This window comes from Porites lutea, chromosome 6, assembly GCF_958299795.1.
Source record: "Porites lutea chromosome 6, jaPorLute2.1, whole genome shotgun sequence".
Taxonomy (NCBI): domain Eukaryota; kingdom Metazoa; phylum Cnidaria; class Anthozoa; order Scleractinia; family Poritidae; genus Porites; species Porites lutea.
This window is the reverse complement of record NC_133206.1, coordinates 19,863,123-19,887,692: the sequence shown is the minus strand read 5'-3', so window position 1 is coordinate 19,887,692 and position 24,570 is coordinate 19,863,123. Positions and strand designations below refer to the sequence as shown.

Genomic DNA, 24,570 nt, shown 5'->3' with positions numbered 1-24,570 from the left:
CTGACACCCACTCAAAAAGCCCGCATTCTTCTTGACCCGTTGTCCAGTCAAACGCATGCGCTGTCAAGAATTTGACGTGGCTTTTTTGACTTTTTATCAAAAATATTTAGCAGGAAATGGGCTTATAACTTGAATAAAACTCACACAAACGTTTCGGAAAATGCTTCCCATAACAGATTACCAAAGTAAGCGTTCTCTGATGCTTTTAATTTTTTTATTGGCTTGAGTTTTTAGTAATTTTATGGGTGGTTTTTGTGTCGCAGAAATCGGCATTGGAGTGTCCGGATTTGGAGTGTTCTTTCTATTTCTCGGTGTACTGTTCTTTTTTGACAAAGGTCTCTTAGCCATTGGAAATGTAAGTGAATTTCCATTATTTTCTTTTATTCATTTCCATGTGGTAGTTGTTTTAGCTAGATTCCTTAATGATTGTAAGCGTTTTAATTAATTGTAGCTAACATGCATGGTTTATTTTAACAATATTCGATACAGAGCAGACCTTTCAATTTTTAATATTGAGCGGTGGATCTGAGTTAGAGTCCTAATGCGAGTTACAGCTGAGAGGCTGTATTTAAATCTTAAATTCCTCAACACCAAGATACTGATTCTCCTTACTTTTGTTTTTTTTTTACTTTCCTAGAATGCATCGAAATGACTGTTGTATTCCAACTTTAATAACATCAATAAGGCAAATCTCATCCACTGACAAGCCTAGAACCACTTAGGTGCACCACCCAGATAGTATTAACCACAACTCTGCAATAGTTTTAATTTCCTTATGGTACTATTTTTTCAAAAATTAAATAATAATTGCATATGCCAACTTTCCCAGATTATCTGGGGCTTCCGGATATGGCAGAAATATCCTGGTCTCTCATGTCACTAGTGAAAAAAGTGAAAATTTTTACAGTCTCTACCTCTTGTGAGACTTTGTAAAATGTCCTGAGCCACAGCTATGTTGTAATAGACCATGTTCAATATATTAAAATTCTGACATCACTCCAAGGCTTTAGGGTCAAAATGCAAATTTTTTACGACTCCATTGTCTCGCAATTCCCAGAAGAGATTTGAGCACAAAGAACACCAAACCAAATATAGAAAAATGACTATAAAGCCTCAAAGTCATGTTAGAATTTTAATATAATTGTGTTTGAGGATCAGGGGGTTGGGGGAGGTTGATTATTGATATTGGAAGGTGTTACTACCAAAGAGACAGTCTCCAGATGTTAGATCTCTAGTAGCCTGGGTAGCAAGCATTTCCAATCGAGTTATTGTGAAAGTTGGAGCGAGAGCAAAAAAATGGAAATGGGAGGGACAGGGGTGAAGAGGAAACTCTTGCCCGCAAACCCCATGATACTGGAAATAACCCTTAATGCTTGCCTGCAAACCCCATGATTCTGGAAATACCCCTTAATGCTCACCTGCAAACCCCATGATTCTGGAAATACCCCTTAATATTTCATGGTTCGGTTCATTTGTAAATTGACAGCTTGTCAACATACCAGACAGTGTAACATGAATAACATTAACGAAACAGATTACCAGATTTGTAAAATTTACTATGTTCTCTCTAAAACAAGCTCCACACAATTGCAGAAAACTGTAATAAAGCAGCTTTATGATACAAGAAGGGTGAAACTCCAATACTGTTGTCGTTGTCCTATTGTCAAGTTAAATTTGGAACATTATGTGGCTTTATCTCATCTGAAACCTTGTCAAAATGTCACAAAAAAATGATTTGTTGAGAACAATTCACTCCGCCGGTTATGAGTTTTGCAGAGCAGCTGCTATTTGGCCAGTGTCGAAAAGTTTTCTACAATACTTAATGTATACTCTGTCAGGAGTACAGCGTTAAACCTCTAGGTTGGCTGTCTACATTAACGTCTACATTTTTTGGTCTTGCAGAAAATCCATACATTCACTCTTTTTAACTTCCTCTCTAAAGCCACCCCTTCACAATTTTAGCAGCCAGTTAAATGCATCTCAGCTGCAAAATACACTGTAACATCTTCACAATAGCCATTTAAAAATAAAGGATAATTTACAAAAATGATAGACCCTCTTTACCTTTGTTGCTGTATTTTGTTGACATTTTTTATGTGTTTTTGTTTCATTAATGTATTTTGACTGTGTTGTATATAATACATGTATGCCATAAAAAAGGCGATTTAAGATAAAAATGTGGACTGCTTTTTCCCAAAAAAGTGGTGTCAGGTTTCAGTAGTACCTCCCTATTATGGCCATTGTTGTACAACAGTCTCTTATCTCTGTCCCCGCAAGAGGAGTTGTTGAGAGGTTCAAATTTAATAACAGTTTTGAAACCATGGGGGTTTCATTAGGGTTAGATACATGATTACAGCAGCGTAATTTTGGGCATAATGCTATTGTCGAAGCATCAAGCATAATGCCGGTATAATGGGCATTTTTTATCATAAAGAGAATGATGATGATAACAAAACTTATGTTTCCGCTTTCCATAATAGTTATAACTGTAATGAGAAATTTTCACTTTCAAGTGCTTCTAGTAAGGATTTGACATAATCAAAGACTTGGCTACTACAGGCCTGATCCCCCCCCCCACCCCCCCTTGCATCATTATGCCAGGCTGCTGAGGCTTTCCAGTTGTCGGTCCACCATGGCTGCTAGTAATTAATGCAATAAAATGTTTTGTTTCTGGCTTATGGAAGGTTTTTGGCTGTGGGGATGGAAAAGGGCATCATAATAATATAACCAAGATTAGTCGAGCACAGCACTTCTTCTCTGAGCATAATTTTCGGCATAATGCTGTTGTTTTGAGGATGATGTTCAAAAGCATGACTCTACAGTTCTGAGCGTAATGTATCTAACCCCAGGTTTCATTGTTTAGGAGTCAGATACCAGCAGTGTACAGATCAATCTACATTTGTATTTTACTGAAACCCCTGCCTACTTTGCCTTGATTTTGCTCACTGTCATGAGAATAAGCCTGTCCACACATACTCAGATAAAATGATTTTTGTAAATGGAGATTTTTTTCCCCTCTTTCCCTTCCTTCCATATGTTAACAGCTTTTCTGGACACTGAAGTTGCCAGTTTTTGAAAATGGTCTGGCTCCAGAGCAGAGTTTTTTGATAGTGCTGGCTTTTCGTTTTCTTGTGGACAGAGGAAAATAGAGGTTTTTGTACAGGATGATGACATACATGATACAGTGCATGCCCTGTAAGGGACACCATTGTATTTCCATAGTTTAGCATGTGGATGAGCAAAAATGATTTAAATAGACTGTGTTTGGGGATTTCACCTTGAAAACTCTGCACAGTACATCACAGAAGGTCGTCGTAGACATACAGACAGCAGTATGGGTCTTTTATGTACCACATTTAGTCAGATCGGTGAAAGTGCTCTGAGATGCGGCCCATGGGGTTTCATCTTCATCTGAGATGACTAGAATGTCTAACCTGAGATGACTAGAATGTCTAAGTTATTGTAAGACCAAGAGATTTGTCCATACGGTAATCAAACCTGAGCCTAGACTTCTCTGACCCCAGGGTCCAACCTCTTACCCTTTATAGCCATTTTTGATAGAACAGGAACCCTTCCGCATACCTTTTATTGAGAAATTAATGGTGCCCCTTCAACATACCCAGTTTAAAACTTTGCATCCCTTTAACTACTGTAAATGAACTGTCTTTAAAACATGAATAAATCACTAAGCCAGAACATTTCCTCAACTTTTCTACAGCCTTAAAATGCACCTGTAAGCTCTTTGGGCCTATTGACAGATTTCCCAAACCTTTCATATACTTTAACAAGTGAAATTCCTATTTTTTCATTACGCTGTTAGCCACGAGGCCTTGAAGTTCATGTAATGAATTTTAGTTTAAAGTTTCTCTTGCACAAGAAAGGGACTGCACCCATTTGGACCAGCAGTCTTGCCTGAAAGTACAGTGTGTTTTTGTGGTCTTTGTAGGACATATCAAACATTATGGAGATAGATTAAGGTTGCAGATTTACTTGTAAAGTGAGGTATTATTATTTTGTTGTGTTAAATAAACACGCAGTCAATAGAAGGTGAAGCATGGCAGTTGTACACTTGATAATATTATGATTAGATATAACTTCTAAGAGTTTTTTCAGTGGCTTAACTTCTACTATAGTTTTTTCCATTCTTTTAATATTGATCCAAGATTTCTTTGGCTTAGAAAATTGAATATAAAAACAGCATAATTTTTTTACCAGATTAATAGACTCATACTAATCTATAATTCTACAGTGGCTGTATTTCCGTTTTGGATATCATAAATAAGTCTAATAGTTTTAACTAGGTATCTGAAGCCTGTTTGATCCTTGCCACCAAATTATTTTTTTGACGTAACTTCCCTTTATCATGTGATAAAATAATACGTAAATAGTGTTACTTGTATCTCGTCAAAGCCGTCAAAATGTTTTTTCCCTTTGGAGAAGCTTGAGTCATGTAGCATTTATAAGTTAGAAAGTTAGATAGTAAATAGTTTTGCTATTATTTGTCTTAGTTATTTGAGCGTAGTTTAAAAGGAATAGCTATTTGTCAGCCTCCACAACAGCAAATAATTATTTCACTGTCTGTAGACTTGACTTGGATCTACAGCTGCATGTATTTCATCCATGCACGCCTGTTTCCTGTCAGGAAACAAAATTTCCCAGAAAGGCAGGTGGAGTAAGGCATGATTTTCAAAAACAATAAGACAGTCAAGTGAACATGTAGACATCCGCCCGTCTTTTTTTCTTTGTGACTTCCTGTTGTTTTTCAACCTTCTGTTATCAGTCTTGTTTGTTTTAATAAAGTAACTTAAAATAGTTTGACCTGATTCAGAAGTTTGACCTCCATTCATTGGTAGCTAGATGTGTTTGTAAACAGGCGATACTATTTGACACTGTTTAGTAGTATTAATTGAACAAGAGTGTCATTGTTGTCATGGCATAACTTTAGCTATGGTAAAATGGCATTCTATTGCAATTCTGTTAATTTTCTCCAACACAAACTTGTTTGAACTACATGTGCATGATGAGATAAAAGTTAAATTGAAAAAGGAACCTCTTTTGTATCCTTGCGCTAAATAATGCCTTTATCTCAGAAACATTCTAATGATATAATTGAATTATGACAATCCAATTAGCTAATCACAAAGATAATCACAATTATTAATGAAATTGGAGTCTCATTTCTGGTAAAGTATGATAAAATTGCCTTAGGGGATTTGTAAGACTTGTAAAACAACACTTATTACATGTAACTATAGCAAGAATACAATGTATTTGTTCTCTTTATAAGAGATTGCCATGTTCCATTTTGATAAGTCTCACAAACTATATTTGCCTGATAACTTGGAGCATCTCCTTATGAACAGTGAGTTTGTCACCCCTGGCCCTGTGCCCTGCATACCTGTAGTATTAAAGTCCCTAAAGACGCAAAATAATTCACAGCAGGCATCTCGCAGGATGGTAAGATCAATCACTGATAGATTGTTCAGTCTACATGTTGAAAAGCGTTTTTCAAGAGTATTCCGTTTGTGTGAGTTTTTGTCTGTAATAAAACTATCCACAATTCAAATGAGCAAAATATTGTGTGCCTACAAAACAGGTACAGGGTTAATTTCTGAACAAACAGGCAGAAGCATTTCTTTGCTTAAAACGTTTTTTTTTTTTTTTGAATGCTGCACTTTTAACCCATTCGCCCCTGAACCGCCCGTAACCGCCCGTGCGGATCCAGGTCCTTTCTACCCATTGTGACGTCATCAGTTTTAATGGTCAAGGACAACTTTCTTCACTAACTTGTGCAGAGTGAAGAGATCTTTCAAACCATACCAGAATGAGCACAATTCAGTCAAGGACACCGGAGAAACAAGCAAAAAACCACGTGACATTGACCTGAAAATCTCCATGAAAATCTTGTCCCATTACCCACCTACCTTTCCTTTCGCCTAATCCTAAGATCCTAAAAGCTTTCCTAAAAACTCTTCCCACCAAAATCAAGCCTACTAAATGCCCAGCAAGAGAAAAAAAAAATGAGGCAAGAAAAGCAAAAAAAGAAGGGAGGAGAGAAAGCGAAAAGTAAAAGTCAAGACTGCTGTGTCACTTTTAAACCCAAAAACTATGTCGAAATTTTGCTTTCTGCGCATGCCCGAACTTCGCAAGCTGATATTTTGCATCTGGATCGGAAGACCGCGAAGTGTTCGACCTGTAAACCAGTTTGTGGTAAGTTTTAGCTCTTTATAGCACGACAGTGACCAGAAAACCACTCGACTAGCTTCAAAACGCGTTTTTCGGCAAAATCTCTAGGAGCGAATGGGTTAAGCAAAGGACCAAGCTTTTTGAAAAAAATCCACTTTTCAGCATAAAACAACCAAATCTGTCTATTTCATGTCAAATCAGGTGAAAAAGTTGGTAAAAGGCCATTTTTAGGTTTTTTGATTAACCCATTCGCCCCTGAACCGCCCGTAACCGCCCGTGCGGATCCAGGTCCTTTCTACCCATTGTGACGTCATCAGTTTTAATGGTCAAGGACAACTTTCTTCACTAACTTGTGCAGAGTGAAGAGATCTTTCAAACCATACCAGAATGAGCACAATTCAGTCAAGGACACCGGAGAAACAAGCAAAAAACCACGTGACATTGACCTGAAAATCTCCATGAAAATCTTGTCCCATTACCCACCTACCTTTCCTTTCGCCTAATCCTAAGATCCTAAAAGCTTTCCTAAAAACTCTTCCCACCAAAATCAAGCCTACTAAATGCCCAGCAAGAGAAAAAAAAAATGAGGCAAGAAAAGCAAAAAAAGAAGGGAGGAGAGAAAGCGAAAAGTAAAAGTCAAGACTGCTGTGTCACTTTTAAACCCAAAAACTATGTCGAAATTTTGCTTTCTGCGCATGCCCGAACTTCGCAAGCTGATATTTTGCATCTGGATCGGAAGACCGCGAAGTGTTCGACCTGTAAACCAGTTTGTGGTAAGTTTTAGCTCTTTATAGCACGACAGTGACCAGAAAACCACTCGACTAGCTTCAAAACGCGTTTTTCGGCAAAATCTCTAGGAGCGAATGGGTTAATTTACGTAAGGTGTGGTTATACGGGACTCTTTTACCGTAGTACCCTGGGAAATTGGTATGGTGCATGTGACCGGACTTCCTCGAGATAAATTTACCATGAGAAATATCCACGGATACATGTAAAAGAAGAAAGAGACTGCCTGAAACATTTAAGATGGTAAATAGCTTGGGTGTTTGGATACCCAAGGCACCAAAACCAACCAGAATTCTTCATTGAGGGGGTTGTAAGGGGGGTACCAATACCGCAAAACTGTACAGAAATATGTGTAAATACCGCACAGAATAACGTAAGAAAACCGGAAACCGCATTGAAATTACCTGAAAATTTCTAAATATGGCAAACCGCTTGCTTTTGTAAAACCGCCATACCACAACTTAAATAAAAATCACCGCAAAACGGCACCAAAAATCGAGCAAAACCGCATCACCGCAAACCCTTACACCCCCCTATTCATTAGACACCAACATGAAGCCACAATAAAAATAATTGTTTATTTTAGTGGGTTTCTTGCATGCTGTTTCAGGAAAAGATCGATGTTGACATGGCAGACATTCACATTGAAATGAAAGTAACAGGAAAATTTTTAAGCTTTTTAAGGCAAGACTTCAGCTCGTTTTTTGGGCCAGATGTAGGAAAGATATTTACCAAAAATTTGTTCTAATCTTGACTGATTTTTGAAATCGGCTGGCCTAGATTTTAAACAAATGGTTTATACCTTCACTAATTTATCAGGACTAACAAAGCACAATTTTTCTCAAATTATACGTAAATTTTCAGCCAGCTACTGGCCCTTATTGACAGCCTTGGTTCTGAAACTTACATAATTATGTATATGCACAGGCCAGGGGCACCCAACGACCAAATGTTTCCAAATATGCGAGAAGTGTCTCAAATGGTTTTCTCTGTGCTTTAGAAGCCTGTTTGGTTAATTTGAAGTTGCCCTAACAACTAATTATCTGTTCGGATGTCTAAGGCAAACTTTGGTTATCACGAAAGTTTTAGGTGGCTTTTTCGTCTCATGCAAAAGTGTTAGCTACCCTTATGGATCTGGTGGAAAATACGAAGACATGAAGTAGCCTTGCTTTCATTAGAAAATTTTACAAAACCTTTTACCCCGAGAGTTTTAGGAGACCTTTTTTTCATAACAATTGCAATATCTTGGTATTAAAATGTGACTAACACAACCTCTGAAAATCATAGTTAAGCTATTAGAAAATGTCCGAATATTTTAGACGAATGGAACGGTTGTAATCCAACAAGCTTTAGAAATTTCTAGGCACTATTTGCTTCTTAGAAAAGTTATTTTACAGAAACAAGTTACTGGGTGCCCCTGACAGGCTTGACTTGTTGTTTGTGTATTTGTGGTGGCTGGTTATAAACTTAATAATGGTTGGTTGTTATTGAGGTAATGAGTGAATCCTTCAGATCGCCCAGCCCTTTGGCCCAAATCATCAAAGTTTATAATTGTGCATTAGAGAGTGTATTAGCTTTCAAAGTGTCAAGAAATTCCTTTATTATGAGAAATGTTTGTGTTATAAAATGAGACCTCAGTGGTGAAAAGGATGGCAAAAGCATGAAGTGGTGAAGTTATTGTTTACATTAATTTTATTTTGCTTTGTTGCTGATAATGCACCTAAAAAACTGCTTCATGCCCATGTGACTGTAAACTTTTCAACTTGTACACCAAAAATTTTGTGGTACTGTATTTTCAGATACTGTTCATCTCTGGCTTAGCATTGGTAATTGGATTAGAAAGAACTTTTAGATTTTTCTTCCAAAAACACAAGCTTAAAGGCAGCTCCTGTTTCCTTGGTGGAGTGATGGTTGTTCTATTTGGGTGGCCACTTATAGGCATGATTATAGAAACTTATGGATTTGTTCTTTTGTTTAGGTAAGTGATGTGCTTTTTTTGTAAAATCTTAGACATTGAGTTTGATTCTGTACAGTCAAGGCAGGTCAAGCGTACCCCCCAAGATTCTATAAATGAATTGATTATTTAAAAAATGAATCCGTCAGTGGTTTCCATAACTAGTGTCAAATTCAAATGGGCATTCCTGCATGCGTAATGAGCAGTGAATCTTTTGAGAACTTCTCTGTATTTGGTCAGATTGAAAATCTTTGAATGGATTAAATTTCCTAAAAGACATTTACATCAAATTCAGGGTAACTGAGGTGGTACACATGCAAGAATGTAGAGATGAATCTGATATGTACAACTACCAACGGATTCAAATTTCGAATAATAATTCATTAATGGTCTTGGGGGGTACGCTTGACCTGGCTTGACTGTAATTCGTATTCACATCTGGTCCTTGTTGTTCAAAAGACGGATAGCACTGTCCACTGGATAAATCACTGTCCAGTGATAAGTATTAGGAAAACCAATTGTGCTATCCAGTGGAGAGAGAGTTATATGATGGATAGCGTTATCCACCTTTTGAACAACTAATAATAATAATAATAATAATAATAATAATAATAATAATAATAATAATAATATACGCTTAGATAGCGCCTTTCTCTTAGTGATCCAAAGCACTTTACAATCCGTAAATACTTAGAAAACAAATCATTCAAATACAGCATAACAGGAATTAAAACCCCAACTGGCTGGGGGCAGCCAGTTGGCTATTTACAAGTGTGGCCGAGGATTTGAGCTCGGGACGACCAAGAACAAATCCAGCAAGCGGCCAGAGCGGGACTTGAACCCAGACCACTGGATTGTGAGTCCGACGCGCTGACCACTCGTCCACGCTGCCTCCACAACTGGGACCAGGTTTACAGATTTGTACAATTTACAGAGAGGAAAATTTCTAGATAGTTTTTGGGTTTAAAAAGTGACACAGCAGTTTTGACTTATTTTTTCACTTTCTCTCCTCCCCTCTTCTTTTTCTTTTCTTGCCTCATTTTCTTTTCTTTTGCCGGGAATTTAGTAGGCATCATTTTGCTGGGAAAAGTTTTTGGGAAAGCTTGTAGGATCTTAGGATAATGATGAAAGGAGAGGTAGGTGGGTAGTGGAACAAGATTTTCATGAAATTTTTGGGTCAACTCACATTACATGGTTTTTTGCCTTTTCTCTGGCCTCCTTGACTAAATTGTGCTCACTCTGGTATGGTGTAAGTTGTCCTTTACCATTGAAACTGATGATGTCAGATGCGGAAGAAGGGATGTGGATCCACATGGGTGGTTACGGGTGGTTCATGGGACAATGGGTTAACTTGAGACAGGAGCCCATAACCCGGAGCGTCTAACTTCCATACTGCGCCTATGCAACGGCATTTTCACTAGTAGGTTTATTTTTAGATAAGCCTTTCCAGCGAATTGCTTTCAAAAAGCCAATCACTAGCAATTGTGTCATAAATGATAAACATTTAATATGTAACTAGGACAACTCCTCATTGAAAAAAAAAAGGCAGACATTCGTGAGGAATCTTCAGAGGAGTCTTCGGACAGTACTTCAAGCAACAATTTCAGTATTTACACGGAAACTAGCAGTTCAGAGCAAGATTTGCAAAACCTAGCCAAATTTGCAAAATTCACGCAAAGGGAATTAAATCGAAATCATCTTCGAAATAGCCGACTGTGAAAACGTCCAAGCGAGGTACTAACAGTCTAAATGACGAGCAAATGGAGGAATTGACCTCGTGGAACAGTTATTTTTCACGGGAGAAGCTTATCTAAAAATAAACTCACTTGTAAAAACGCCGTTGCAAGAAATTTATGGCAGTTGAACGCTCCGGGTTATGGGCTCCTGCTTGAGATCTGTAAAATCTGTGGCTTACAATTTGAAATTTTTCATGCTAGCCTACCAAAAGCCCTTTCACTAGAGAACTAACTATTGTGCATGTGTAAAGTACTTTTTTATAACTATAACATGGTAACATCTTCTGTTTTTTTCCTCAGCGGATTTTTTCCTGTTGTAATTAACTTTTTAAGAAGAGTACCAATAATTGGAAATGTACTGAACTTTCCAGGAATAAGTCAGGTATGTAATGTCATCCGTTGCAACAGTTGACAGGAAGCAGTGTCAATGCCTAATAACAAAATAAGAAACAAAACTGGACCATTATTTTTGGAATTCAATTGATGCAAAAAACGGAATCCACTAGGAAATTGAGTAATTTTTAATTTTCAGCGGACAAAAACTTTGTACCGGAATAATTTAAACAGTATTGCATTCTTTTTTACACTTTTCAAAGCCTATAGACGTAATAAGTTATCTGTAATAACAGCAAAGACAATTTCCCATGGGAGCTCGAGAAAACAAATGTCACATTTCTTAAGAATTGTGAAACACAGGTAAAATTCTGAAAATTTCATGTGTAAGATGTCATTTTGTGAAATTTGACATTCATTTTCTCTGGCTCTCTTAAGAAATTTTCTTTGGTGTTATTGCAGAAAACTAATTACATCTATAGCCCTTGAAAAATGTAAAAAAAAAAGAATGCAATATTATATGCTTTCAATTATTCTAGTACCAGGTTTTTATCCACTGAACATTGCAATGACTCAATTTTTAGATGGATTCTGTCTTAACTTTTTTTTAAAAATTTAGTAAACAATGTCATGTAGGGACATCTTGTTCAACCAAAGGTCAGATTTTGTTTATGTATTTCTTGTATTAATTTCGTAGTTCTTTTTTTGATTATTCATTATCTTGACAAAAAAACTACTGGTGTTTGGATCTCAGAATTTCAAGCTGATGGATACCTCAAGGCTGATGTCGTGCAAAAAAAAAAATATTATTGGTGTTTGTAGATTTAAAAGTTGACTGCAGCTTTATGTACCAAATCGCTATATGGCTGAATGTTGAGTCATCTGCCAGTCTGCTTAGCCATCCATTTATTTTGAATTTTTTAACTCTTGGTTTTTGCTTTCCCCAACCTCGTCCCCAGCGTCTTCTCGCTTTCCAATATTGGGGCGGCAGTTCCCCAAGCCTGTGAGCAAGCTCTCCATTTAGGGGAGTCGCGAGAAGTCACGCAAGATGGTCGCGCATTCTCACGCGGCTCGTTTTGCCTTACTTTTGAGAGCTCGCTCGCAGGCTCAGGGTTTTCATTGCCTAGTAAGAATTTTAGTGGTAGGAAAAAGGAGAATAGTTTGAAAGAGGCTCCTCGTCTAAATATAAAATAGTCATAGGCTACCAAACGTTTGCCGGAGAATTATGCGCAGTAAACGAAGAATTCTCCGATCTCCGATGCCTAATGAATACCCTGGAGCCTACATGAGGTGTATACTTTCCCATGAGATGTAGCCTGAATGTCAGGTCTTCCTTAGGGGTTAGAGGAAAGGAGATTTTTATTTCTCCTTCCCCCCCCCTCCCTCAGAAACGCCACATACTCAGGCTACATGAGAGGTTACTTTTCAGGTTGACCAGCACCTTTAATTAATCACACCCTTGTTGTTTCATGTTTAGGTAGTGGGTAGATTAGCAGGAGATGGCAGTAACTCAATGGTTTGATGTCAGTACAAGTATAAATCACAAGATGTGCGCTTGTGAACCCTCACCGACGGAGACTCCATAACACCATGCATAACTGAACACATTGTGACGACTGAGTTTGTACTTGACCCTCAGTTCATTTCGTAATGCATTATACTTGAGGCCCAGTTGTGGGTGTACGCGGTGTGTTCTCTGTCATTGAGGGTGTTGGTTTAGCACAGAGACACAGAGACTATTTTACAATTAACACACCGCTGATGTTCGTACTGGGTTAGACTTCGCCGCAAGACTATATATCCTATCAGAGATGTCCGAGTATGATTGGTTTTCTAGTATTAAAATGACACTCCTATTTCGAATTCTCTGATACCTATATTGCGTAATCGTACAGCAGCTCACATAGACTGCAAAATAGCCCATATTTTTGCCAAGGTTAATAACGCGCTCAAGAGCGGTCAAAGGAAAGACCTAGGGTGAGGTTTAAAACGGAGGGTGAGATTGGAGAGAGACGCGAAAAATACGTTTTCTACGTTTTCCGTTCTCGCCACACACGCTTTACGGACGTGTGAGGCCCACGTGCTTTGAGTGAAAATTTCACGCCGGTGCTTTGGATGCAGAACCAATGGAGTTTCGGAAAAAACCGACTGTTTTGCAGTCTGCAGCTCGTACGTTATGTACAGACTACACCTCCAGTGACGTTTAAAGTGGTAGCTGTTCTACTATGATTAAACATGATTTTTTTTTATCAGAACAACAACTCTGATTTGTTGACTACCTGACAACTTAGAACTTAGAATAGATACTTCCTTAGATATAAATTCCTATAATACCGAGCAGTAATCACCTTCTATCCTTACAATCCAGCCATGTCTCCAGCTTTGCTCGCTTCCCTGCTCGCTTCCTATTGGCCCGCAGGACGGCAAGGGGAGAGGTGGGCGGGGGGGCGGGGAAGGGATAGCAAGAAAATATTCAAAGTTATCATTTTCTGACTCTTCAGTTTGATGTCCCTTCCTAATTTTTGTCCCCACATGGTCTTAATTCACCGAAAAAGATATACTACGAGTAGTCCCAATTTTTTCTCAGGGATAGTAGAGCGAGCGAAACGCGAGCGCGCGTGAAAATCTCCCCACGCGAGAAAGGCGAGACGCGCCCCACCTTCTCGTTGTCTACGGAAAAAGATAACTTTCTGAGAAAGGTTGACTTTATTTCCGGGATCATGCCCATGAAATGAAACTTGATGATAATTTTTTTTCTGCGTGGGACAAACGCAAACTATGAAGGAAAGAAAGATAAAAGGAATTAACGAAAACCATGTTAATCCTTTCAGTTATCTATCGGCATGTTAAGACCCCGTTTACACGCGTACGAGTCCGGAAACGTTTTTGAACGGAGAAAAACTTGCACGGATCCGCCTTTCGTTTACACAGAACACGCGGTACCGTGCCAGTTTTGAACGGCAGACAGTACTGCAACCTGTAACAGAATTTGGACGGTTTTGTGTAAACGGGAAGGTAAAGAATTCGTCCGGTCAAAAATTTTCCGGACCCGTGGAGGCCTAAAATTTTAAATTTTTTGTCAAGTGACAAGCTCCTTTGTTCCTTGACAACTGTCCTTCGTCGGGTCATCTTATTTCGCGAACTTGACCGATTAAAGTTCCTTTAATTGACGTTTCTGGTTAGAAGAAAAATTTCGCGTGTCTTAGGGCCTGTTTACATGGAGGTGGGGGACCCCAGGTAGGTAGGTGAGGTAACCCGCTTAGGTGGGGTAACCCGTCTGTCCATATAATCTCTCATATGATCACCCCATCTATTATGTAAACGTGATCAACTTAAAATAAGAGATTATATGGACAGGCGGGTTAGCCCACCTAAGCGGGTTACCTCACCTACCTGGGGTCCCCCCACCTCCACGTAAACAGGCCCTTAGATGCGAACAAGGTTACAAAAACACATGCAGTTATGCAACTTAAACCACGCAGGGTTTCCAAACCACACTTGCAAAGGTAAATGTCCAACGCACCGGTCAAACAGCCAAAAATCCCCGTTTTTAGCTATAAGAATGACAATACAAAACATGTCAGGTAACAATACGTGTATGGTGTTCTTTAACAATTATTCCAGGAGTGCGCGTTGGATATGAGCGAGTTGGCTATAATCATCTCATATCCAACAAGCGCGAATGCAATAACTGTTTTATTTAAAAAACCCACAAAATATCGAGAATTCTTCCCGACTTTATTTGTAAAAAGTAAACAACCAATTTTCAGCTTGTTTTTAATTTTGAGCAGACGCTTACAGGTACCATATTTGGAGAGCATGGTATAATGGCTCATATACTATGATGGCTTAGCCAATCAGAGCTCTAGAATTGCATTATCCGATGATTCATTTTTTAAAATGTTATTATTCATCGTGTTATTTTGCGATAGTATGAACCTTTTCGATATTCCCATGCATTTTCTCTAAATTACATACAGGTGGCCACGATTTCCTGTGCGTTCCTTGTGCTTAAACCCAGACCAATATCTCAGTCATACAGGAAGCAGCATTCGTCAAGACGCATTAGCTAGATTAGAACAAAAGAAGATAAAGGTTAATATTCTCATGATTAGAATTGATTTCCGCTGTCTGCGCTCGAATCTTTCTCTTTCTCTAACGCACTTGAATTTGGAGTGGTTTTAATCAATCCTTATATTTGTTATTCTATAAGAAATAGCACTCAGGGATCACAGGTCTGCCCACCACTAGGAAAAAAAGCCGTGCACGATCAAAGCCGCCTAGAAGCTAAGGCGTAATACAGTAGGACCCCGGTAACTCGAACTCCCCGCAAGTCCCATTTTCCTTGGATTTCAGGCCCTAGTTTTCAGTCACTTTTACTCGAACTTGGATAGCTCGAATTCCCCTCCAACTCGAACTACATTTCGTTTCTCTTGATCAAAATTAACCTTGATGGTGTTTGACTGCAAATGTCAAATTATGTAATGTTTTTGTTGCCACGCTCTAAGATAAAGATAAACTAATTCCGCTCCCGACTGGTGATCTAGACCTGTCTAGTTATCTTTGTTCCCTTATCATGGGGTCCCAGCTGGCCTGCTAGATGTCAGGTAGGAAATATCGTTTATTTCCTGAGATCGATTTACCCCCCGTACCAGGGCGGATAAAGGTTTTATCCACCCTGCCCCGTACCGTTTTAACTCAAGCGGTCAATTTGAAAGTGGTAAATAAGCTATTTGCTTGTCACACCAAAATGACGGCATAAAAGAGGTAATTCTTCGATAGGAAAATGGTTTTCTGTTCTCATTCAAAAAACCTCGTTTTTACATTCGCCTTTTCCACATCATTCCATTGTACCGCTCCGTCCCCCTCTCCTGCCGCTCCCCCCCGCCCCCACCCCCGACCCGCTTCTTCTTAACTGTGCATTTGCATTAAGACGTACGTTTTAATTATGGGACGATGTGTAAGTGGTGGAATAGGGCACCCCACCACCGCCCCCCCCCCCCCCCCCCGCTCCTTCCACCGGGGTATCAGGGAAGACCGTTTTCTCCAAAATGTTCTGAAATGCCTCTTTAAGCTTCCTGGAGTGCTTTAACAGCTAAATAACTGAATAACTCGCGTCGCTAAAAAAAGTCTCATCTGTTCGGTCGTTCTAGAAGATGTTAAGACCTCGCGAATTTTTAAGGGCTTTTTTTCGCCCTTCCCGAAAATAGCAGCATACAGTGAAAGTTTCACGAAAACGTAAGATTACCTAACGAGCTTATTCCTTAACCGAAATTTTAGGAGTCGTCTTCAATTTGTCCGAATATCGATTGTGAGCGTGTCTTCGAATTTTTCTAGGGCGACGCAGCAGAGGCCTCACGCAGCATGTATAGAAAAGTCAAGGTTTAAGTAATAAGGACAAGAACAACACGACGAAGACGCAGAAGAAGAAGACTTTCCTCTTACAGAAGCAGAAGAAAAAGAAGAAATGCCACTAGAAGTGACCCTGCGTGAATTATGTGATATATCGCTAAAAAATAAAGCAGTCGGTAAATCCAGCACATTCATTATTAATTTACAAACGGTTACAAAAACAGAATTTGTGGGCTTCCTGTAATCACATGACTATGAATGGGAAGAACAAGGCATTTATAGCTACATGCCTGGTACGTGACACGGACTGTTAAGGTTGCTAGTCAACACTGAATTTCACCAGTTTCATTCCTAGCACTTAAAAATAGTTAGAGAGTACACACAGAGAAGTGTGTGACAATAAGGTGATACCGCCGAGAAATGCACTTGTATGAGAATTGGGTCTTTTTAGGCGCAGTTTCGTTGCTTTTGTATTGTAGGTCGAAAAGGCCACAGTTACGGGACGCTTAAAGCGAGAAGGGAATGAAAAGGTCTTTTCACAGCATACCGGTAATACCGACTCGTCGACCAGCTGATATTCAATTTAAGATACATCTCGGGATGAAAAATGAGTGTGTAACCCTTGTAGTTAAATTGAAGCCGGAAGAAAGCCACTTCGACTGAGGAAAACACATTTATCTGTCATTTATTTTTGGAGTATTTCGGTAATTTATTGCATGAATTACCCAGCTACAGTTTCATGTTCACACAATGGAGTGTATTTAATTTTCGCAATCGTTTAACGATGCGAAAAAGAAAAACTGACAAAAATGAAAGCTAGGTAGAAACAAAAGATCTCTGACCCTTGGGCCGGGGGGTATCTCTGTGGAAGAACGTTATTCCAAACGGTTTGAGATGAGATTTTTCCATCACATTTTAGGTTTAGCGACTGATGCACCTCTCATACTAAAAGCATTTATGACGGTGAATGAAATTCATGCATTTTAAAAAGCAATTTCGACGCGTCACGGAGGACAGGGGTCGGGAGATTAGGGGCCGGGAGGGGTACAGAAAGAAAGGGCAGCAATTGGGAGTTCTAAAAGGGCGGGAAGTGGGAGAAATAGGGGGAAATTACGCAACAATGCTTAAGATTTAGTAATCAAAATAGGACTAAAGGGAGAAGCTAGGGAAAAAGGGACGAGAGTTGGGAATGCAAGGTGACAAGGTTAGAGATGTGGATACCAGTGACTCCCTTCCCCTCCCCCCTCGCCCTTGTGGTGCAAAACTGAAATTGACTATTTACCGGAAGACGGATGAAATAGCGGGTGGGTCTTTCATGCAGTTTTAGTGAATATCTGATAAAAGCTGCAGTTTTCTTGTCCAAAAAAGAAACATTGCCGGAAATCATGTCACACGACGCTGTCAAACTTGAACTAGGAAAATAACATCCACCGCATATGATTATACAGTTTAGACTTCCCGTGTCGAGTGCAGCCTGACCCCACTTTAATACTGTGTGTGTTTTGACGGCTTTGCATTTTCAAATCAACTTCCTCAGTTAAAAACCGAGATATATCATTGCCGCGAGATGTTTTTTACGAGACACTCCTGACTTTGCCATGATTGAGCTCAAAACTCAGCTGGTGCTTGCATTTGCGTGGATTGTGTTGTGTTTTACCGTTGGAAAATGCAATGTTTATCCAAACTCTACTTACTTTCAAGAATGTGAACGTCAATGCCATAAGCCTCCGAAAGACTCAAGGGTTTCTGAGGTAAGGTTTTTAGAGTCTGTGCTAAATCTCTTTCCGTTATATCCTTCTGACCCAGTGCCTCATAAAAGTTTTACTGAAGAGAGAATTATTTTGCAACGTCTTATTCATAAGACATTTTCTTCTTGGTTTTCCTTACCTACATTGGTCATGTATTGAAATATCGGGTATTTGTTTCTTCAGATAGTAAGTTTGAATTTATTGGACTTCAAATTTTAAAAAAATTTTCGGCGACAGGGACTCAAATATAGCTAAAAATATAAGTTTAGGTGAGGACTTTAAAAGCACAGCAAATACTCACGTATTCAATTTATAGGGTTATGACAATTACGTGTCTTTAGAAAAACTGTATTTATTGTCGATAGAGCTGATAGTAGTTTACTTCTGTTCCTGTTTTCATTGACATCGCGTCATCGCTCAAAAAATGTTTCCAAGCAGTTTTCAAAAAGATGTTTATAGCTTATCTAATTTCCCAATATTTCAGCTTCGTTTCGTTCCACTATGGTCGGGATTCTTCTAAAAACAATTCTTTTTTGGTTTTTTTATCTCTGCTTTCTCAGGTTTTGTGAAATAGATATTTAGCGGAAGTTGAAATTATGCCTAAGTTTAGTTTAATAAAATTTGCGTAATGTTGATCAAAATTGGAGAAAGCAGCTCTGGAACTCTCAAGACAGTAATTAAAATTAACCTGCGAGAATAATTTTTTCTTTCTATGTCGTTTTAAAAAGTCAGGAAATTTAAATAATTAATGGCGGCGGAAATTTGAAGCAATTACTATAATATTGCTTGCGGTTGTTCAGAGCCCGGGGTTCAGAGCTGTAAGTTTATTGCAAGTTTTGAACAGTGTAGTTGTAAAAGAAAGATTTCGATCGTCCAGTCAAACCCTCAAAAGCAGGTATTTCTCGATGAAAAGGAAGAAGAAATTGTAGATGATATCATCAAGAAAAAAGATACAAAAACGTGATAGTCAGGTTTCAGGAAGCTAATTTGTCGCTTGTTGGGATACTGAAATATTATATGCAAAACCTCGAGATCCCAACAAGATAAGAAATGTAGTCTGCGTAGCAGGCGCTTGGAAGTAACAAGCGCAAGAAAGAACGGGGCGCGCGAGGGAGACACGCGAGACAGCCCTTGCGTGTCTCCTTCGCGCCCCCCGTTCTTCCCTAACGGGGCTTTGTACGCATCCCCCGGGGTTGTTAAAAGGGGAAGGGAGAGAAATAACAGAAAACGAATACAAGTAAAGCTGCCTAAGTGAGGTTTATATTGTTTATGAGAGTTTGGCAGGTACAGGAGCCCATTTGATGAGCTTCTGGCAGGTACCATTATGTGCGGAAATGAAATTCAATGAGCTACGTAGTTCCATTTTTTTGTTCAAAAAAGCGCTCAAAACAACCAACAAGAACCTTTTTGAAACGACACAAGCGTAGGAAAAGACAGCACACTTCGAAACACGTCAATAGTAACGTCCGGGGAGAAAAGTGTGCTTTGTCTTTTTTATCGAATTTTCAGATCGCATCGATTCGCACGAACACTGTCACGTTTTGGTTACCTGTACATGCGTTGCAGACAGAGTTATGTAAAGAAGGAGTAAATTCTCTTATTAAATTGTTTTCTTTATCATTATTTTATATTTAAATTGACACGTCTCTCAGCAGAATCCAGAATCCCGCTGCATAAGAGAATGTTTGCTGTTAAAAGCGAAAGGTTGGTGAATTATTAAAAGCAACCTGTGTAGTGTAAGTTCAAACAGTAACTTGGTAGCAAGGCCGACTATTTTAGGTTGTCCATGGGTTTGTTGCTAAGCTATGCAAAAAGATAACAGAGCTTTCAACTTCACTATGATTTCTGCTTAGCAGAGCCTTATTGGTTCTTAATGATTTCAGGGGTACCTTAAGCTTCGTACTGCGAATTTTTTTTTATTGAGAAGCCGCCTAAATTGTCGACAAACTTAATGCGGGGCAGGGCAGAATGAGGCAACTGTGGAGAAGATATGGATGCTGTCGCTTAAGTTGTATTTTTCGCCCTCTCTTTCCAGTTGTTTTGGCTTTTCCACTGAGCGAACTAGGCAGTGAATTTGATGTCAAACTGAAGTTTTGCAATTGGTGGTCTATTAGCGGTACGGAAGAGGAAGTGATTCGTACTGTCGTGGCTAAGTTAATTTACTAGCAAAGTGAAAAAGGCGATCACGTTTCAGCCAGATGAAAAGTACATTTTTTAATTGTGAGCATTAATTTTGCCTTGAGAACAAATTCTTAAACATTGGTCTTATTTAAAGTCTTGAACTGGCGGTTGAATATATTTGAACACAATAAACCTCGACGTTTATGCCCAGACAACGTCAAAGCTCTCTGCTGGCAGAATAATTTCCCCAGATAGTTTGAAATTTAAAAGGCGATGTTTCTAAAACAAAAGAGAATGCCCCGCGATCCTACGAGCCAATAATGTCATGTTAAATGTTAATCCTTCATTGATGTGTATTTTTGACGTACACTCATTATTTTGAAAAGCTTGTACAGCATAATGAAAAAATGAATATATCATTTCAGAAAATGCTACAGCCACCGTGACTCTAAAAACTGCAAACTTTTCAGTGAATTTAACAACGGCTACGTCTGGCAGATCACCGACAACCAAAGGGCAGAGAAACAGTAAGTATAATGGACTTCAGTTGGGTCGGAATTTTAATGAAAACAATTCCAATATTAATCCCCACTGAACCGGATTTTAAACTTATAATGATTTTCCTTTTAACATGTCTTCGAGTAGTTGCACTTTCATGGAAACAAGAGCTGTATTTCAGCACTTGGGACTGAAGCGACTGATGTGCTCGTATAATCGCTGGTTTTCCTTTTCTGTAGACCAGATGGCTTATCAAAGTCATTTCGACATGAAAAAAGCTCCAAGCTAGTATAAACACCTGTTCACTCTGGCAAGAAGAGTAGCACAGAAACCTATCCGATACGTGACGATGGCCTTTTCAAGATTGCTGCGGGGCAGTTTCGCTCCGTTTACAGAAAGTGCTCCGAAATCACCGTTGTTATGTGGGAACAAAAGCCGCTCTTTCTGATGTGGTTCTCGTGCCGGCGCAAGAGCTATCCAGAATAGCGTAGACAAAGCCTTAATGACTCTTAATAAGATCGCCTCGGGCTGGACACTCTCTCATCGGAAATTTAAAAATTGTTTCTTTAAAGTTCTTCCCTCGGCATTTTTCACCAAAATAAGTGGTTATTTAATGTCTATTGGGGTAATCATGCATTTGTTCTAATGGTGTAAACACTTGGGAAGAGCCTGTTATCAAAATCAACGGAATTTTATAGCTGATCAATGTGATGTTCGGCGACGGTAAAGAGAGAAACACATTTTACCTCAGGCTAGCACAGCAACCAAATTGCATTTCATGGCATGTGCTTTGTTATATTTGACATGATAATGTGAAGTGTAGTATTAGTTTTACATTCAAATCACGTCTGCGGAAGATGTTCCCGGACTGCAGCTGTTTGGTCCTAAGACCCGGCGTGCATTTATACACATACAGCTGAAATTAGTGTGAAATTGCACGCATTTTACTCATCCTGCCAATGAGCTATTATGAGAGCTATATACGTATTTATAGGAGCAACAATCGTTTATAATATGTCCCCTTTCAATTACTTTCAATTACATCTAAAATTTTTCAGTTTACGCAGAACTCTCGCTGATATCTGTATGGGTAACATTTTTGGCCTCCCCTCCTCATGAAGATCGTAGGCTCTAGGGAGAATGGGTACAAGCTTTGGGTGCAGTGCTTTCTGGGATCGTGGATAAACGTTAGGCTATGATTGGTCGGTGGTATTCAAGCCAAATAAATAACAAATATCCCAGTAATCGTTGCACCGAAAGCTTGTGCCCATTCCTCTTCTATTTTCTGCAGTGGAGAATTTGTACTCCTAAGCCCAGGAAGGGCATCCCTGCGACCCTGTCCTTTTCACTGCGTGTCGTCCCATGGTTCTGGAGGCAATGAGTGGTATGTGGCTTACCACACTTGACTTCCAAAATTTTTTTGTAAAACGAACCTTTATTTAGCCAGTGTTGCACTGAATTCTCTTTTTGTAGGTTGTCCACTTAGTTACAAACCTGCGCCTAATGAAGATGTACCAGGGGATATGACAGATATAACGGTTACGTTTGTACATGAAGAAAAGGGAGCGACCAAAGCATGGGTGGCTAACGTTAGTTGGACGGCTCCTAAAGGTAATGAACACCGCTGGTATAAGAGAACAGCAATAAAGCGGGTATACTGTAAAACGATCGTGTTTTACGCTGGCCGGAAGTGTGCGGTCTTGAAATAACTAGCCGGTGCCAGGCGTTCAGATCTCCACTATCCGAACGCCTGGAACAGGATATGAAACAATAGGTCAAGAGCGAGTGTTGAATGGAGAGAGCTTGTACGGCTCGCGTGGGACTCGCGCGGGTGAGTTCCCTCGTTCTTGTCGCCTTGTGCCTTACAAGTTGCTATTAACGTTTAAAGAAAAAGGCGATGGTTTAGGTTTTTGGAGAAACTGTGCTGTTCCCTTTGATGTCGTTTAAGAAGCTGAATTCTTTCTGGCTTGTATAGTATTAATTTCTTTCCAAGGTGCGTAAAACAGTAAAAAATACTACACGCTTTCCTTTTTACCCTCTCGCAAACCATGCTCACTCGCAATTAACGCCCTTCAGAACTGAAGGAAACGATTGAAAGCATTATTAAATTTTGGTTTTTAATTTTGCCACCATTTTTAGGTGTGAATGCGTCCATGAATTGGAATGGGTATTTGGTAATTTGGTTCTCGATGTCCGATATACAAAACGGGGAACCAAAGCCAGTTCTATGCAGGAAGGTTCCAAAGGTTAGTGAGTAAATTTAGACTGTACACTGAGCTGCTTTATTTCCTGAACCCAAAGAAAAGGATGCTAGCATCAAAACTAGAGTGCATTCTGTGTGGAAGGTCATAGTTAAGTAGAGAGCGGGTGCCTTTAACGGGTGTTCGAAGATGCAAAAATGAGGAATACACTCTAAAACTAGTTCAGCAATTAAAACAAATATTGTTATAATTGTCGCATGTGAGGTGCAGTATTAGTTTACATTCAAGTCACGACTGCGGAAGTTTTTTCCCAGATGGCAGCTGTTCCCGAGTGATTTCACTTCCCCTCTCCACACCCTTTCAGGCATTTGTGTCCATTGTTCCGGTGAGATTGCTAGTTGAACCTCTCATTACGAGAACGCGATATTAGGGATACCTTTTTTACCGCTTTTTTTTAGCGATACTCACGATGACAACAACCATTGTATACCAACCAGAAGCGCATTGATTCTTGAGAGAAAAGATTCTTTTGTTTCACTCCTTACGAATTTGAATGACAAAAACAACATGGCAGCCATCCCTTTATACTCCCCCATCATGTCCGTCGCGTCGTCAAGCTGACACCTCTTTGAGGGGAGCAGGGGGTTTCAAACCTCCCGTCTTCCTTACCTTGCATTCCTGGCTCCCGCCTCCTTTTCTTACCTCCCTTCTCTAGCCTTTTTTCGAACGCGACATATTTAAGCAACTCTCTCCTCCGCAGAGGCTCCCGAAGGGTATCCCTATAAAAACAGCAATAATCGAAAAAATAGAAAGCGCGCTGTGGACGATGGGATGAGGGAAAAGGCGGGAGTCCTTTCCCCTTCCCATGGTGCCTCGCGCGCTCTCTTTTTCTTTCTCCCCTGCCTCCCCACAACACAACGAGGCCTCTGCGGAGGAGAGAGTTTAAGCACCGTTGCTGAGTCTTCCCCTATTTCTCCTGTTTCCCGCCCATTTAGAACCCCCAACTACCGCCCTTTCCTCTTCCTCCACCTGTACTCCTCCCGCCCCTACTCTCGCGTAAAATACCTGTAAGATACACGTATCTCTGTAATGCGGGCGCCCTTCCTCTTCCCCAACCTCGTTCCCAGGTTCTCTCTCCTACCCGTAGGGATGGGTAAGAGAGAGAACCTGGGAACGAGGTCGCCTCTGCCACTTATTGCTGTCCATATCAGGGAGGTTTGTCTGTAGAATTTGTTACATACGTGGCTGAGAACTTGCAAGCGAAGCCTAGGTATTTAAAGCATCGAGATTCACCCCCCTGACGCGCAAATTATCCAGAAAGCCTGAAGTATCGTATTTTAAAGAATTTTTACGCCTCATGCACGATAACTTTTTTGGCACAAACCTAAAACTGGGAAGTTTTTTAATCTTCTTCTTTTAGAGCCAGACCCACTTTGCTATTAACGAGACAGACGGATGGAAATATCCGCGGAATCTTTATTTGGCAGTAAGTAGACTACAATAAGTCAGATGTCATCCTAAGAAAGGACAAATGTCCGAACGAGCCTGATTCAATCGTGAACGTTATGCTATAGTTTTTTAAACCACCCTGGGACACAATATTTTAAGAAAACTGTCATTACGAAATCATTGTCTAAGGTGAACTGCCTAGTAAT

The 24,570-nt window shown here is 39.7% G+C and overlaps 2 protein-coding genes across 2 annotated transcripts in view; both read left to right on the top strand.

Annotated features, from left to right (window-relative positions):
- The first annotated feature begins 43 nt into the window (after positions 1–43).
- LOC140940212 (vesicle transport protein GOT1B-like) lies at positions 44–13,181 on the top strand. The gene is made up of 5 exons (XM_073389130.1): positions 44–185; positions 264–355; positions 8,772–8,950; positions 10,963–11,044; positions 12,473–13,181. Exons 1-5 carry the CDS (start codon positions 161–163, stop codon positions 12,515–12,517), a joined length of 423 nt encoding a protein of 140 aa, XP_073245231.1. The 5' UTR covers positions 44–160; the 3' UTR covers positions 12,518–13,181.
- A 4,544-nt stretch (positions 13,182–17,725) lies between these two features.
- Positions 17,726–24,570, top strand: part of LOC140941384 (uncharacterized) — an 11,113-nt gene continuing 4,268 nt past the window's right edge. Inside the window, exons 1-6 of the mRNA XM_073390379.1 lie at positions 17,726–18,098; positions 19,751–19,799; positions 20,642–20,743; positions 22,188–22,325; positions 22,854–22,960; positions 24,336–24,401. Coding sequence (XP_073246480.1) covers positions 17,946–18,098; positions 19,751–19,799; positions 20,642–20,743; positions 22,188–22,325; positions 22,854–22,960; positions 24,336–24,401 — 615 coding nt within the window. The 5' untranslated portion in view covers positions 17,726–17,945. The remainder of the gene's footprint in view (positions 18,099–19,750; positions 19,800–20,641; positions 20,744–22,187; positions 22,326–22,853; positions 22,961–24,335; positions 24,402–24,570) is intronic.